General features: G+C 40.4%; 2 protein-coding genes across 4 annotated transcripts in view; one reads left to right on the forward strand and one right to left on the reverse strand.

Moving 5' to 3' along the window:
- Nucleotides 1–437: 437 nt before the first annotated feature.
- On the reverse strand, nucleotides 438–11,367 carry LOC111873427 (WD repeat-containing protein 13). Of its 3 annotated transcripts, none has more exons than XM_023868150.1 (10): nucleotides 11,278–11,367; nucleotides 9,497–9,552; nucleotides 7,584–7,706; nucleotides 6,088–6,255; nucleotides 5,596–5,749; nucleotides 4,942–5,108; nucleotides 4,024–4,167; nucleotides 2,921–3,099; nucleotides 2,372–2,490; nucleotides 438–1,666 (listed from the first exon to the last, which is right to left on the reverse strand). In XM_023868150.1, the coding sequence occupies exons 1-10, from the start codon at nucleotides 11,357–11,359 to the stop codon at nucleotides 1,455–1,457; spliced, it is 1,404 nt and encodes a 467-aa protein (XP_023723918.1). In that variant the 5' UTR covers nucleotides 11,360–11,367; the 3' UTR covers nucleotides 438–1,454. The 3 variants fall into 3 exon arrangements, with proteins under 3 accessions (XP_023723918.1, XP_023723919.1, XP_033610984.1); XM_023868151.2 differs by having other exon boundaries at nucleotides 7,584–7,723; nucleotides 11,278–11,365; XM_033755093.1 differs by lacking the exons at nucleotides 9,497–9,552; nucleotides 11,278–11,367 and adding an exon at nucleotides 8,844–9,029 and having other exon boundaries at nucleotides 7,584–7,723.
- Nucleotides 11,368–11,561: 194 nt separating this feature from the next.
- LOC111873428 (ras-related protein Rac1) overlaps nucleotides 11,562–14,161 on the forward strand; it is a 36,245-nt gene continuing 33,645 nt past the window's right edge. The window contains exon 1 of the mRNA XM_023868152.2: nucleotides 11,562–11,663. Coding sequence (XP_023723920.1) covers nucleotides 11,629–11,663 — 35 coding nt within the window. The 5' untranslated portion in view covers nucleotides 11,562–11,628. The remainder of the gene's footprint in view (nucleotides 11,664–14,161) is intronic.

Here is a 14,161-nt window from a genome sequence, read left to right on the forward strand (position 1 = left end):
AAGGCACGGGCTCTTAAATGCAGACATTTCATACAGAATGTAGCTACTGTTACCCACTCCACGTCTGCCTAGAACTCTCTGTAAACTTCCGTGTTGTGCTGCCTATTTCCTTATGTTGCTACTTACTGTATAGAGATGTATTCTTGTATTTGAGGTTCGCATAGCAGTTACCATGAAGAGATCTATCATCTGGCATGTGACTCTGTGTAGTCTGGTAGAAAGAAGTTCACTAATGCTTTGGAGGAACATAGTACTTAATCTTCAGAGTGCAAGAGGACACCATGCCACCCTTGGTTTACTCTCTGACCTTAAAAAGATGGGAGCAGTGTATTTATCTGAAGCATCACTGAACTTGTACTGTCTACAGGGCATCACATGTTATGTATCTATTTAGAAGGAATCACAGTCCATATTGGATTCTACCATAGATCATACACTGGAAATTAACAAACTATTTTATTTTACTTAATAAGATAACACGTGGAATGTCAAATATGTCAGGAATGGAGGACGGTTTGTAAACTCTGGAGGATACAACTGACAATCAGATAATAGTTTTTGGATGTTTGATAGAAACTAGTTCAGAGTAACCACTACAAAATACTGATAAAATGCCAGGCTCAACTATTCAAAGGTTTATCATGCTCTTCTTCCATTCAACAGACTGGTTTAGTGGCAGAACTCGTAGACTTGCATCTCAGAAGTGCTTGGTTTGAATCTCAGCAGACACACTTGCTATCCTTACAGGTTTCTATGGTTCTCTTCAGTCCCTTCAGGCAGGTTCCGAGATAGTACATCCATCAGTTATGCTGTGACAACTTCCTGTTTCCAGTTCATTATCCTGCCATCCAGTGCTGTATAGTCACACTGAAAGTGTCACATAATATGAACCACACAAGAAAGAATGGTTACACACACGGTACGGTGGCAACATCAAGGATGGTAAGGAAGTGAAGGTAAATCTGTATACAGAATTCTGTATGTTTACTGTAACTGAGTGAACTGAAACACCTGCAGAAGTGTGCACTATTCATTTGGAAGGTAATATCGCCACAGTGTTGGGAAAATACATTTTCCTGTCAGAAGTACAGATGCCACAGGGTCTCAATACTGACAGTGTCGTAAAGTACTCTTCATTTACCACAGAACTGAAAAATTAAAATGGTGAGTAATATGAATGTTTGCAGATAGCATATCTTAGACTCAGCCTCTGGCAAGGGCATAAGAACAGTTCTTCACCTCTCAAAGCCACCCGTTCACATGCCCCTACTGCATGGCCCTGATGAGATGCTTGGGTCACAGAGATAATTAATTAACTCATTAACTTTATGCACATTGCTCAAGTAACATATAAAAAGTACTTTAAATATCCTTATATTTCAATGTCAACACCTTTCATACCAACATTCATCCTTTTGCCAGCCATTAGTTTAAAATATATAACATCACTGCAATTATGTGTTTTGTTGTGCTGAGACGGTAGCAGACTTCTCCCTCTTCCAGATGATTACAAGACCTTGATAATCACCAGTAGCGAGAAGTGATTCATCATAGTTGAAGCTTACACCAAGCACTGGGCAGGCGTGCCCCTGAAGCTTGTTGAGGCATGGCTTCTCCTGACGCTCTATGTCCAAGAAGTACACACATGAGTCCTCACTTCCTGTAACTTAAAGAGACACAAGGTACCTTTAGTCCATATTTTTCATTCCATAGGGAAATGTATCTTATTTAAAATGTGACAGCTATAGTCGGCACATTGAGTGCCAATCCCGTCACTTGACGGACTGAAATTTACACATGCCATAGCTGATCCCATCAAGTGACGGGCTGTTGGTGCTGTGTATTATGCAAATGTCATTCTCTCCTACAGCCGTCACTCAAATATTCCCATTTTAAATGCAGGAAGTTCAAAATAAGTTCTGGTAGAAAAACAGCTGACTTGGCAGCTAAAATCTCAGTGCAGGGGCATGGTATTGAAAGTGCTAAATGTCGGTAAGCTTACAAATCGTATATAAAGCATATGGCAGCGCTGGAAATATCTCAGGATACATTTCACAGATTTAATGTAGAGATCATTGTCCTCTGAATGTGACGCTGTATAGTCTCATAGATGTTTACTGATGTGTCAGAGAAATGTACTACTTCTATCTTCAGAGTAGCAGAGATACCCTGAAGATGGAAGCAGCAGGTTCCTCAGAATGTTGGTAACTGAATACTAAATTACATTGCATCACACTGCTGAAAGCAATGATCTCCACAGTCATGACATGAGATCCTCAACTCTCACACTGTATCAGTGGAGTCATGTACCAAAATGGATCACTATAGTTTGTGCTGACCTGACAAAAGTCCAACATTGTTAAGTTCTTACCCACACAGGCTCCTTGCCGGAAGGACATGATCGGGCAAAATGTTGAACGAACAAGGTAGCTTTTATGATGAATTGGAAAATTTCGCTTTAACTGAAGACTTCCCTCCTTATCCATGACCCTGTAAAAATAAAAAGAAAAGACAGGTACAGTGTTTTGTCATTGCAACATGTGGGACATGCATATGCCGTTGTCTCTATGTTAGTAAAGAGGAGTACTCCTTGTGAGGACAACTGCTGGAGCAGGGGATGAGATCAGACATACTTGTCAGTAGAATCTCTTGGAAATAGCCATGCACAGAATAGAGATCTTCTACACTGTGTGGTTATAACCAGAGTTAGCTGAGAGGACCTCAGTCAGGATGGCTCTGGCAAGCAAGCATGATCAGGGGTGCACAATGGACCTGATAGCGGTCCAAGTGCTTCAGGTAACTAAGGTTGTCCATCCCATGTCAGTACAAAACAAACGAGTACATGCTCATACAGGAAGGCATCATCAGATAAGTGGACCAGAGAACTTTTTATGTACTGATGTGAAAGACCAAAGCATACCTGAACAGACACACAACATTAGCAGCACAGTTGACTAAGAGGGTTGGGTCTCTCGCCTCCCGGCTGATCCATGCTCGCCATGAGATGCAGGTAATGGGACAGTTCTCAGCTACGGTCAACCGGCGCAATTTGCTTAGCCTTCCCGTCTCCAAATCAAACAGGAATGATACGATTGTACCCTGTGATAGAAATCAAGGTACAATGTGTGAATTGTGAGCAACATAAAAGTGGCCTCGAAAAACATGAAAAGAAATTATTTGGGTACATTCCCAATCTAAAACTTTGTTCAATGCATAAGCATATATGGACCAACTCCATTTTGACTGAACAGGTGTGAAATTTATTTCTGGTATCTCTGAAATATAGTGTATCGAAAAAATCAGTACCCATCCATAGTGGGCACAATGAAGTACAAGTTTATGTTTTTGAACAGCGTCTCATTCAGTGCTTCACTATCGTACATGGTCCCTTTTGTGCAGTGGATTTTCTGTTTTACAGGAACTGAATAGAATAGAATAGATTAATATTCTGTCTGGTATCAACGGTCTGAACCTCAGTAAATAAGTGTATGTTATTTACAGTATATTGCATCAAAGAATATATGTGAGCACAGGGAAAAGATTTTCATTTCCTTAAAAGAATCCCTATATGTATCTCTTTTCTTTAAGCCCATCATGATCCTTATAACTTTCTTTTGAATCCCAATAGTTTTATGGTAAAGGAACTTTGGTAAGACAGGTGTCCTGAAAAGGGCAGGGTGCATGGACCTAATGGCATGGTTGACAACCCAATCATGAACAAACCTATAAAGGGGGCTTCCTAAATGCTTTCAAGGAGAAGTTAAGAGGTTTCTGTGATATGCTTGTGTAGAAGCCATGATCCCACTTCATGTTGGGATGGAGCTCAATCTCAATCATACCTATTTTCAGTTAGAAATAAAATTAAGTTCCCAATATAGTGCATTTGTTATGTCACGCATATCTCCATTCCACTACAGCTTCCTCTGCTTCAAGCAGAAGGCCCGTGGCCTATTCACAGGTCCTGCACTGACAGGGAGTTCTTCGTCTCTCATGAATTACACAAGTGAATGAAATCAGACCCACCTTGTTGTTCCCTGCCCAGAGCAACTGACCGCTGGCATCGCATGCAAGTGCAAGGACCATACCCTCCAACTTGCTGCTACCACCTCGAGGGTAGATGCCCGTTGACACATTCAGCACCTGAACCATTCCTCTCGAGTTTCCTGCCTATTGCTTCGTCAAGGTGTCTATACTGTACCATGCTGCACCACATACACATCGACATACAGACAGACAAGACGGATGAACATTTCCGTCTTCTCAGATGTGATCCTGGCACGTTCAGTGTTAAGACTATCTAGATTCAGATGATGGGATAACTGATGAATTGGAACAAAGGAGTCGTGGCCAGGACCAAGGAGAGCCATGAGAATCCTCAGTTAGGACAACCATTGTCCTTGCCAAGATTTTAATCAAGCATCTACCAAACACCAAATCCAGAGTATTGCTTCTAGACCAACCTACTCACTGAACTGGGAAGGTTGTGCAAGGAAGGAGTTATGACCTAATCATGGGAGTAACCCAGTATTTGTCAAGAGGAACTGAGTAAAACCATGGAAAGACTCAGTCAGGATAGCCAGTGTTCCAGTAGAGATTTGAGCTGAGCACCTCCCAAATCCAAGTCTAGTGTTTATATCATACTAATCTGTTCACTGTAATGCTGTGTAGTCTGCCTGATGGGTACTGATATTTTGGAGGAAGCTACTGCCTCCATCATCAAGGTAGAAGAAGATGAAGCTAAGTGTGGGAAAAATGGTATACACACAAGCATACAGAGATATACTGGTATATTTCCCTGGGGTACTGTGGCTGGAATGTGAAGCAGACCTGTACTTCCACTTACCTACACTCCTCATGGTACTTACAACTGTTAACTGCTCATTCAACCTCTTAAATTTGGACTTCATCCAACTGTTATATTGGTATCTATGTGAAGGATACGATCACCATGTTGTTATTGCCAGGTTGAAATAGGCAAGACAGCATTTCTGCACCCATCTGATCCTTGACAACACGTAAACACTTCTTACTTGTGACATCCCAAAGACACAGCGTTGAGTCCTGAGAGCAGCTTACCACCAAGTCGTTCGACACAGACCAGTCGCAACCTGCACACAGGGTTGTAAGACTGACGGTTGCTTCGCAGATGCATAGAACAACTGCCTATAAACCAACTTCCCAACTCTAACTGGCAAAGTGCTAGGCCAGAGATGAAGCTTCCAACCTAGAGACTGAGGATGTGATAATGTGCTGCCTGCTCAGTGCTTGGCATGCCTCAGCTTGTTCTGTAGGTGCAAATACTCCATATTTACCCAGACATTGCAATAAGAGGCTGAGTCCATATTTGCACACAGGGATATACTCCGCTATAAAAATATGTGGCTCGATGTCATCAGGGATGGAAGTTAGGGGAGATGACATACTGGAAAAATGGTACAGTTGCTGTCCAAGCTAATGACAGTAGAGAACCAATAATACACACAATGGCTCACTTCATAGTGACTATTGTGGGCACTTTGGATCCAACAATGCTAATATTATTTGTTTAACTGTGAAGCTTATGTGCTAGTTGGTCATTATTCAGAGTTATCTCACCAGTGACACCTTTCTTGTGTCCTTTGAAAACAACCTCCACATGCGGAGGATTTGCTGTCACATTACAGATGGACACCGTACCATCAAATGAAGCACAGCAGAGACGAGAACGATCATTGTTAGCAAACTTCAACATCGTAACACCAGCTGAGTGCTGAAATAGAAATGTATATCTTTAGTTTTACAGTATATTTATAGTTAGAGGGTTCATCATGTGAAAAGACTGGATAGAACAAGGATACTAAGAAGGCCATTAGGATTAAAATTTAAAGGAAAGAAACTATGCTATGATCTAGAACAAGATGGTTCAGCCTAGTACTGGAAGATATCAGGAAGAAAGGAATAAGCTGACAAGAAAGTAGAAAGAATGAAGAGATTAGACTCTCCATTCATTGATCCATATAAAATAAAAACTATGCAAAGAAATAAAGTAGCAGTAGTCCATTCATATAATAAACTACAGTCTGTGGTGATTAAACTGAGCGTTCTTACTTGATCAAATATGTGATGCACACCAACAAATGCATAATTTTCTGCTATTGTTGTGCCACCCACAATTGCACGTGAAGCCTCAGCTTGTTTTGTTGGCACAAGTGCTCCATGTTCACTCACAAAATTATTTTCTGAAGGAAATCGGGAGATCTCTGGTGATTCACTAATCTGCAATCATGGAAACTGCCTGTGATGATGTGGTCACAATGAGCATTAAGAATACAATGAAGTATATACTATAACCTGCTACAGCTCACAAGAGAGGGCACCTGACCATCCGAGCACTATGGCCAGTAAGTATTTTGCAGCCACAACAGTAATCACACCAGCAACCCCCCTACCCTGAAGACACTCCTATAGGTCCTATAGGTCCGAGTCCTTGTGATAGTCACTGGTGTTCAACAGTCTTTGAGGTGACAGCAACCTGGTTCTGAAGACTACTGACCCTGTTTTTTATTTATGAATTATTGAATGATGCCTTTACAACCCCAGAGTATTTAGAATTAAATTGTAGTGTGATTTTGAATTGTTTCATTTTTGGTCCGTTACACTATCAATCACAAAGTCAATAGAAGTCCGTCGAGTGTAACAATTTGTAGGTCACTTCTTTATCACTTCTGCCTTACATGTTTCGGTTTAACACAACCATCATCAAAGGCACATAGTACAATCATGAAAACACTGTCGTTGTTTGAGATGTACACAGTTATGTTTGCTGCGTAGACGCTGCTACAATATGTTGACGTGTAAAAGCACAACACTTGCTAGGATTGTTGAATGTGGCAGTACACAACACACAGCACATAGGAAACATCTAACCATAAGCCATACAACCTTAAGCTGACATCTCCCATCTTCGGGATGAATTAACAAGGAGGAGCTCAACATTTTACATCAAATGTTTTAAATTTTTTAAATATTTTAACATTGGCGTTTTAACTTGAGGGCAGTTTCGGATGGAATGTGAGAATTGATAGTGCATTCAACAATCCTAGCAAGTGTTGTGCTTTTACACGTCAACATATTGTAGCAGCGTCTACGCAGCAAACATAACTGTGTACATCTCAAATAACGACAGTGTTTTCATGATTGTACTATGTGCCTCTGATGATGGTTGTGTTAAACCAAAACATGTAAGGCAGAAGTGATAAAGAAGTGACCTACAAATTGTTACACTCGACGGACTTCTATTGACTTTGTAGTGTGATACTGAATAATGAACTGGAAAGGACGTGGAAGGAAACAGTAATATTCCAAATTTGCCTGGGGACAGTGAATAAAACCACTAACTTCTTGGTCAGGACAGTATGTGTCCTGGCCAAGATTTGAACCAGGTATCTTCAGAACACAAGTCAGAAGCATTACTGCTTGAGCCAATTTTCTTGATTCCATGGTATCATGAATTGGCAGACCATGGTCTTAAGTACGCTATGCCGATAACCTCAAAACTATGAATAGAATACCGAAATGTTGAATCTCGATGACAGGCGACCTACCCTGCTGCTGCTTCTCACGCTGATGCTGCGACTGTGGATGCTGCTCTGATCACATGACACACCGTATCGCTGCTGCAGAAGCTGACTTCGTATTTTGAGGTATTGCTTCCGGATCGGCGACTCCTGTTTGAACAAGTACACTGCTCTGCTGTGTATTAACATAAATTTTGCTTTTTCATAACAATTTGGCTGGTCCACATGAAGCATCACAGGACTTCGCCTGGCATGACATTATTTAATTTCCTGTCATACTCTTCTGCTAGCTCAAGTGAAATTCCCCTATTTGTCAATGGTTAGTTGCTGGCTTTCCACCGCAGAGGCCCGGGTTCGATCCCGGGTCTGGTCAAGTGGGATTTGTGGTGGACAAACTGGCACTGGGGCAGGTTTTCTCCAAGTACTTCTGTTTCCCCTACCAATCTTTATTCCACCAATTGCTCCACAGTCACCCTCACCTATCATCTGGGGCTGGTACAATAGGCCAGAAGTGGCCGCACTACAGGGACTTAGTCCCACCCCACTAGCAAAAAAAAAGGGGGGGTAAAGGTGCCCCTGTGACAAGTACAACACTATGAAAGGAGAAACAAGTGAATGTAATGTTCCATGCATTCCTAGCCTTGATACTGAGGCCAATGAAAGAAGTTCCACATACTGCCCTCCCTTCACAAGCACACAAACAACTTCAGCCAGCTGACAAAGGCTAGAGAGGGAGAAGTCTCAAGCACTGTAATCCCCTCCGTCCATAGGACTTCGTGGCCTCAGAGGTAAGCAGTCAGATTCACACTTGAGTTGATTTAACCCCAGAGAAGGATCCTCGGCTGTGGATACAGTGGTGGAAAGCAGAATCCTCTCCCTCTAACTGGGATTTGAATCCTACTTGTTCAGTTTGTAGGCAGCTGCTCTACAGATTCAGCTGTAATACTAGTTCATGGACTGGGCTGAATGTGTGGCTTCAGCTATCAGGACTAGGCCACACTGTGGCAAACCCTTCAGTTGCCCTCAGCAGTGTGCGAGAGGTGAAGTTGTGGTCACTGAAACATCTTTCATCATTTCTGGAATATAATGCTGTGTACTCCAAGCACTGCTTGCTACTTGCTTCATGCTGATTTCTTGCTTGGCATATTCTTTGACCCTGAAAGTGGTGGCCAAATGTTCCTCTGAAACATCAGTTGACTTTCAGTACACTACACAGCATTATATCCCAGAAGAAATAACTCTCCACAACAACCACCTTAAGATCTTAAATCGTACACTTTTTGTTACCTCTTTTCGCTAACCACATGGACAGTCCCTCCTCTGTTCATCTTATCTCCAACACTGCCTGATGCATGAGCAACATGGGAGCTGCCAAAACCCCTCCCAAAGTGATTAACCTTAAAGATGGTAACCACCAAGTTTTCCAAAATGTTGCAAAAACTCTCAACACTTGATGCAGCCTAGTCCTGGAAGCTGAAGCAATATACTGCAATGTTAAGGCGTGTCCACATTACTCGTGCTCGTGCGACTCGCTATGCTCACGAGTAATGTGGGCGATATGACAAGTCATGAGACAAACAAATTTTAAATTTTTAATTTAAAAACTATAGCCAATAACTTAAAATACGACTACAGCCTATACACATTACGAGTAAATATACAGATCCCCACATGCCAAAGCCTGGTGAGCAACTGAAGTAGTGTGGACGAAGATTTACAAGCACAAGTAAAAGCCAGATGAGTCTCCTGACGAGCACGGGTAATGTGGACGCGCCTTTACTGTGTACAAAAACTGAATGCTCCCTGCTACACTTGAAAGCTCTAATTCACAGTGTATTATGGACATTTAAATTAAGTGCTGTCATAACATTAGAATACAGTGAATAATTTCATGGCAGATTGTTAGCTTATAGAATGTATAAACAAAACCTTCACAGTACCTCTCCTCTTGTGTATTCCCGCAACAACTGACATCTCCTTCGTATATACAATGTTCCTGTTGAACACAAGTCACATTAATGTTTCATTCACCATCAGTGTTTCAGTCTATCATTATTAATTACACTAGTGGCATGTCCATTAAAAATCAACAACAAGAATTTGACGTTTCCCATCTCCAGCCATGAATTTCACACATAACCTTTCCATATATCCACTCTTGCACGTATGGCCCTTGAGGGACACTGTGAAATGGATAGCTAGCCTTAAACAGGGTATGATGTGATACCAGTTCACATACTGTCTGCCGGTTCAACTTACTCTTCAACCCTGAAGATAGAGGCAGTCTGTTCTTCTGACATGTTGGACAACCCCTACCAGACTACATGGATTCACATCCCAGAAGAGAGTACTCTCCACATTCACTACTGTGAAACCTCAAATGTCATAGGATCAAGAGTGTTCTGAATGTATTGGCCCAGAAATGGTTTCCAAATAAAGTCATTTTACTGTGGAAGCCTCTAACCGTATATGAACCGGTCCTCATGCACATATTTATGTATTTATGGTTTATTTAATGATGATGTCAGTAGGTAAGACTGTATAATGTCGAATAGTGTGAGTAATGATTAATGATTGGACAGAATGTGCAAGGCAGCAGCATGGTGTAACTGAGGTTCTCCTGTGAAACTTGCTCAACGGGACTGAAGAAGACAAGAATTCTCAGTCAGAGTAACTTAAAAGAGATTTGGAGCTGTGAGGATAAATGCACCAACATTTCAGACACTTGCTTTGTCTCCACCATCAAGGCTGACGGAGGAAATGGCTCAACAGTGTGCTTGTATGTATATGAAATGGTTAATGCAATGCCTCTCCTTACTGGCACATGATGTGAGGGGAGAGTAGATCTGTTTTTGCATTACTAAACCTGCACAATCATGCTCCACTGGCCGACTAGCCTGTCTGTTGTTGCGTAACAATGTCGAGGCAGAAAAGTAATGTACTAAGCAAATTTCAGTCTCAGGGTTAAGTAGTAAAAGTGATGGAACGCTTGGATACATGTCAAAAGAGGTTACTGTATCCAAATGAGATCAGTGGGCGGTGATCATGTAAGGACATGTATGGTGGTTACAGCCTCTGCCAAGATAGTCATGATACACCCGGAGAGACTAGTGAAACCAGCAGGACTTTGCCTGAATATTGTGTAACACAGAAAAGATCTGGACTGTGTTACCTATGAATACAAGTCTACTGATGAAACTGGAGAGGCTGGAATAATTGAGAATCTCTATAGGCTTAAGTAACATTATCAGTATTTTAACAATGGTTTTATGGGCATATAGATATAAAGGTTAACAAACTGTGACAGGTTGTTTCTGTTTTGTTTAAGATAGTATATGAAATATAGTTCAAACGATATCATAACGCGGGCCATGGCAAAGTTAATGTAATGTTTTAAATCATCCAAGAGATGGCACATACGACAAACTCTGTTCTGCCACCTATTTATGTACAGTATAATTGCATACGTTTCTTCGAATTTCATACTGTTTTATAAATCTTGCTGACAAATTTTCTTTAACCATTCGGTGTCTAAGCTACAAAACATTTAAACACGTTTTATATGTTATTATCATTGAAATCCAAATCTTAATAGTTTGTAAAACAGCTCTATAATCAAGACAAGCTTTGCAATATGAAAACATTACTACTCACAACATTGACAATTCATTATAGTTTTGGGATATAAACTTTATTTCGGCAGTAGTATAATAATACATACTGAAATTTGGATGATTTGGTGCTCGATGAGCATTATATCTTGCATCAAGTGCAAACACCCGCTGCTGCCAGACAGCCCCCATACTTCATAATGCCATGAACAATAACAAAGTAGTTCAATTTATTAAATACATTAATAAATCTCGTTAACTAACTACATGTTATGTATTTATTTCGTACATGTTTACTTTATATACATTTATATTTTTCTGTAAAGCTTATCTTAATTTACTTGTTTAAAGTGTTTGTGAAGTGGCCTTGAGTTTGACTCTGGCTTTCCCCATATTTACCTCCCCGCCCATTGACGCTTATTTCCTGCAAGAATTAAGGTGGACGTGTCGTATTGTGAAAAATGCAAGCAATTAAATGTGTTGTGGTAGGAGATGGGTAAGTGAATATACAGTTATTTTATGTGTAAATACTTCGTTTAGATTATCTTACATAAATTATTGCTGAATTGTGTTCGCAGGCAGTTAATTTTTATCTCCAGATTCCTGGGATTGGTTGTATATTTGTGCATGAAGATAGTGGTTATAGGCATTTCTAGCTATGATATCTGTATTTTAGTACAGGAATAAAGTTAATGCCATTCCATCACGGATATATGATTGTAGATCGAGTCCGTAAATGTTGCATTTGCAGACGCGATGTGTATTAGAATGTTTTCGGTTTAATTTCTCTTTAGGTTAAGGGAATCAGTGCAAAGACAACAAAGTGACAATATATAATTATTAGTTGCCAGTGTAGTCTTTTATAAGTTCATTAACTTCTGCATATATTGCTGTCATCACCACATTTTATATTCCTATGTGACGTTTATCATTCAGAAATTGTACATTGGGTTGACTCATTAGTTCTGTTGGATATTTCGTTGACTTGCCTGTTTTGATGTATTATTACGGCTCTGGTGACTGTAACACAATTCATATTTCTGGATTACATAAAATTCCTGGCACATCTTCAGAATTCCCAGGTTCAGTCAATGTGATCAACATCTTGAAACATTGTTTATATTATAAAACGATTAATTCTAATTTTATAGTACAATTTCAAGGTTGTGTTATAGTTTGTACATTAATTAATGTCTGTTATTTTTAATTTTGAACATTTCTGTGGTGTTGGCGGGTGAGAGAGACCAAAAGTTGCAAACCCAGGAACCGAGTTTGCATATAATCTAACCGTGCAGAAATACTCTGCAACTTTTTGAGATAGATTAAGACACAAGTGTTACCACTGTGGAAAACTGTGATATATTGTGGGACCAACTTGGAAGTGTGTGAAGAATCACTCAAGAAGGAATAGGAACGAACTTAAATCAAGGAGCGTCTTTGCAGTTATGTAACTGTGAGTTTGAACCGTTTCTGCTCAGTGTCACGCCACAAAAATTTCACAGATTTTGTGTTTTATTTATGCTTATCAGTACCAGCACAAGATATAAATACACTGAAGTGGCCTAATTTAAATGAGATTCCTTCTGCCACGGCCCTGAGGATACCTGCCCTATACATACTTCTGACATTCCAAGTACCAAATCGCATATCCATTTTCTTTTGCTTAGGTCGTTTATCCAAGGGATCTGTCCATTTCTGAGGCTTCTTGTGGTTTTTCATAACAAACATATTTTTTATGTTGAGGAGCTGGTATCCCTATGCCCAACCCCCAAGCTGGAGGACCACTCTTTGTTGAAAGTCCGCGACTGCTTATTCAATATATTTGCAGCTTCCCTCCATATCTCAAGGCTGTCTCTATCCTGAGGATGCACCATGCCATGATGACAAGGGAGCTTCATAACTTGTACTCTTCTCCAAGTGTAATTAGAACGATAAAGTCAAGGAGGATGAGATGGGCAGAGCACATAGCATGAAGGGGAACAAAATGAATGCATATAGGATATTGGTGGGAAAGCCAGAAGGAAAGAGACCACAACGTCGTAGGTGCGTGGACAATATTAAAATGGATCTTAGAGAGATAGGATGGTATGGATTGGATTGATCTGGTTCAGGATAGGACCAGTGGGGGGCTCTTGTGTACACGGTAATGAACCTTCGGGTTCCATAAATTGCTAGAAGTTCTGGAGTAGCTGCACAGTTGGTGGCTTCTCAAGAAAGGCTCGGGTCCATGAATGAATGAATGTCCTTATTTAACTTGTTGATATCTGCCACTGAGTATGGTTCTGCAAAAGTAGTATAATATGCATGAGTAGAAAACAGGTTTAACGTTATTAGTACATGTGCAGGAATCTATACAGATGAAACATTAGGCAGCCTCCTGTAGGCAACTGTAGTCAGCATATTGTGAGCATGATTATACCATGCATAATTGATGAGTGTAATGCATGTAGTTTAGAGAACCTGATGTTCTGGAGGAACATCTTCCATCTTACAGATGGAAATGGAAGACAAGCAAGAATGGTATGTCAAGGAAGAATTATTGAAAAGTGGTAGAGCCTAGTAGGAAAATCCATTTAAATTCCTGACCAAGAAGGAAATGGCTTGATGCTCAGCTATTGAACCTCCCTTCCTTCCTGCTGTTACCGCAACAGCTACCAACAGTGTCCAGCATTCGTTTGTAGTACAGCATGTGATTCTGATAATTTTTATTTACAATAATACGATTTTATTATTTTAACAAAAGGGATATTCTTCTTCTTCCAGTATTACTTTGTTTCATGCAGGTCAACATACCCTCGTCCTTCACACAGTCTTTCATTATGGATTTTTGCAGTACCAAATAATTGTAATTGTTTCTCTTTCAACCTTGTTATCAAATTTGAATCCAGACTCCATCTTCAAGGATTTTATTTCTAATTCTAACCTTTATAATAAGGAAATATGCTGAATTTGTCTTGAGGTCCGGTGTTAGAGCTCCACTGCCTGAGCAGGTTA

This window comes from Cryptotermes secundus, unplaced genomic scaffold, assembly GCF_002891405.2.
Source record: "Cryptotermes secundus unplaced genomic scaffold, Csec_1.0 scaffold276, whole genome shotgun sequence".
Classification (NCBI taxonomy): Eukaryota; Metazoa; Arthropoda; class Insecta; order Blattodea; family Kalotermitidae; genus Cryptotermes; species Cryptotermes secundus.

What these genes read in the sequence shown, in the direction of transcription:
- LOC111873427 (XM_023868150.1), bottom strand. Translation starts at nt 11,359, where the DNA reads ATGGGGGCTGTCTGGCAGCAGCGGGTGTTTGCACTTGATGCAAGATAT. An exon ending in GGGAATACACAAGAGGAGAG is followed by an intron (nt 7,707 to 9,496) that starts GTACTGTGAAGG and finishes TTGTTCAAACAG; the next exon opens with GAGTCGCCGATCCGGAAGCA. An exon ending in TCTGGGCAGGGAACAACAAG is followed by an intron (nt 3,100 to 4,023) that starts GTGGGTCTGATT and finishes TTTCTATCACAG; the next exon opens with GGTACAATCGTATCATTCCT.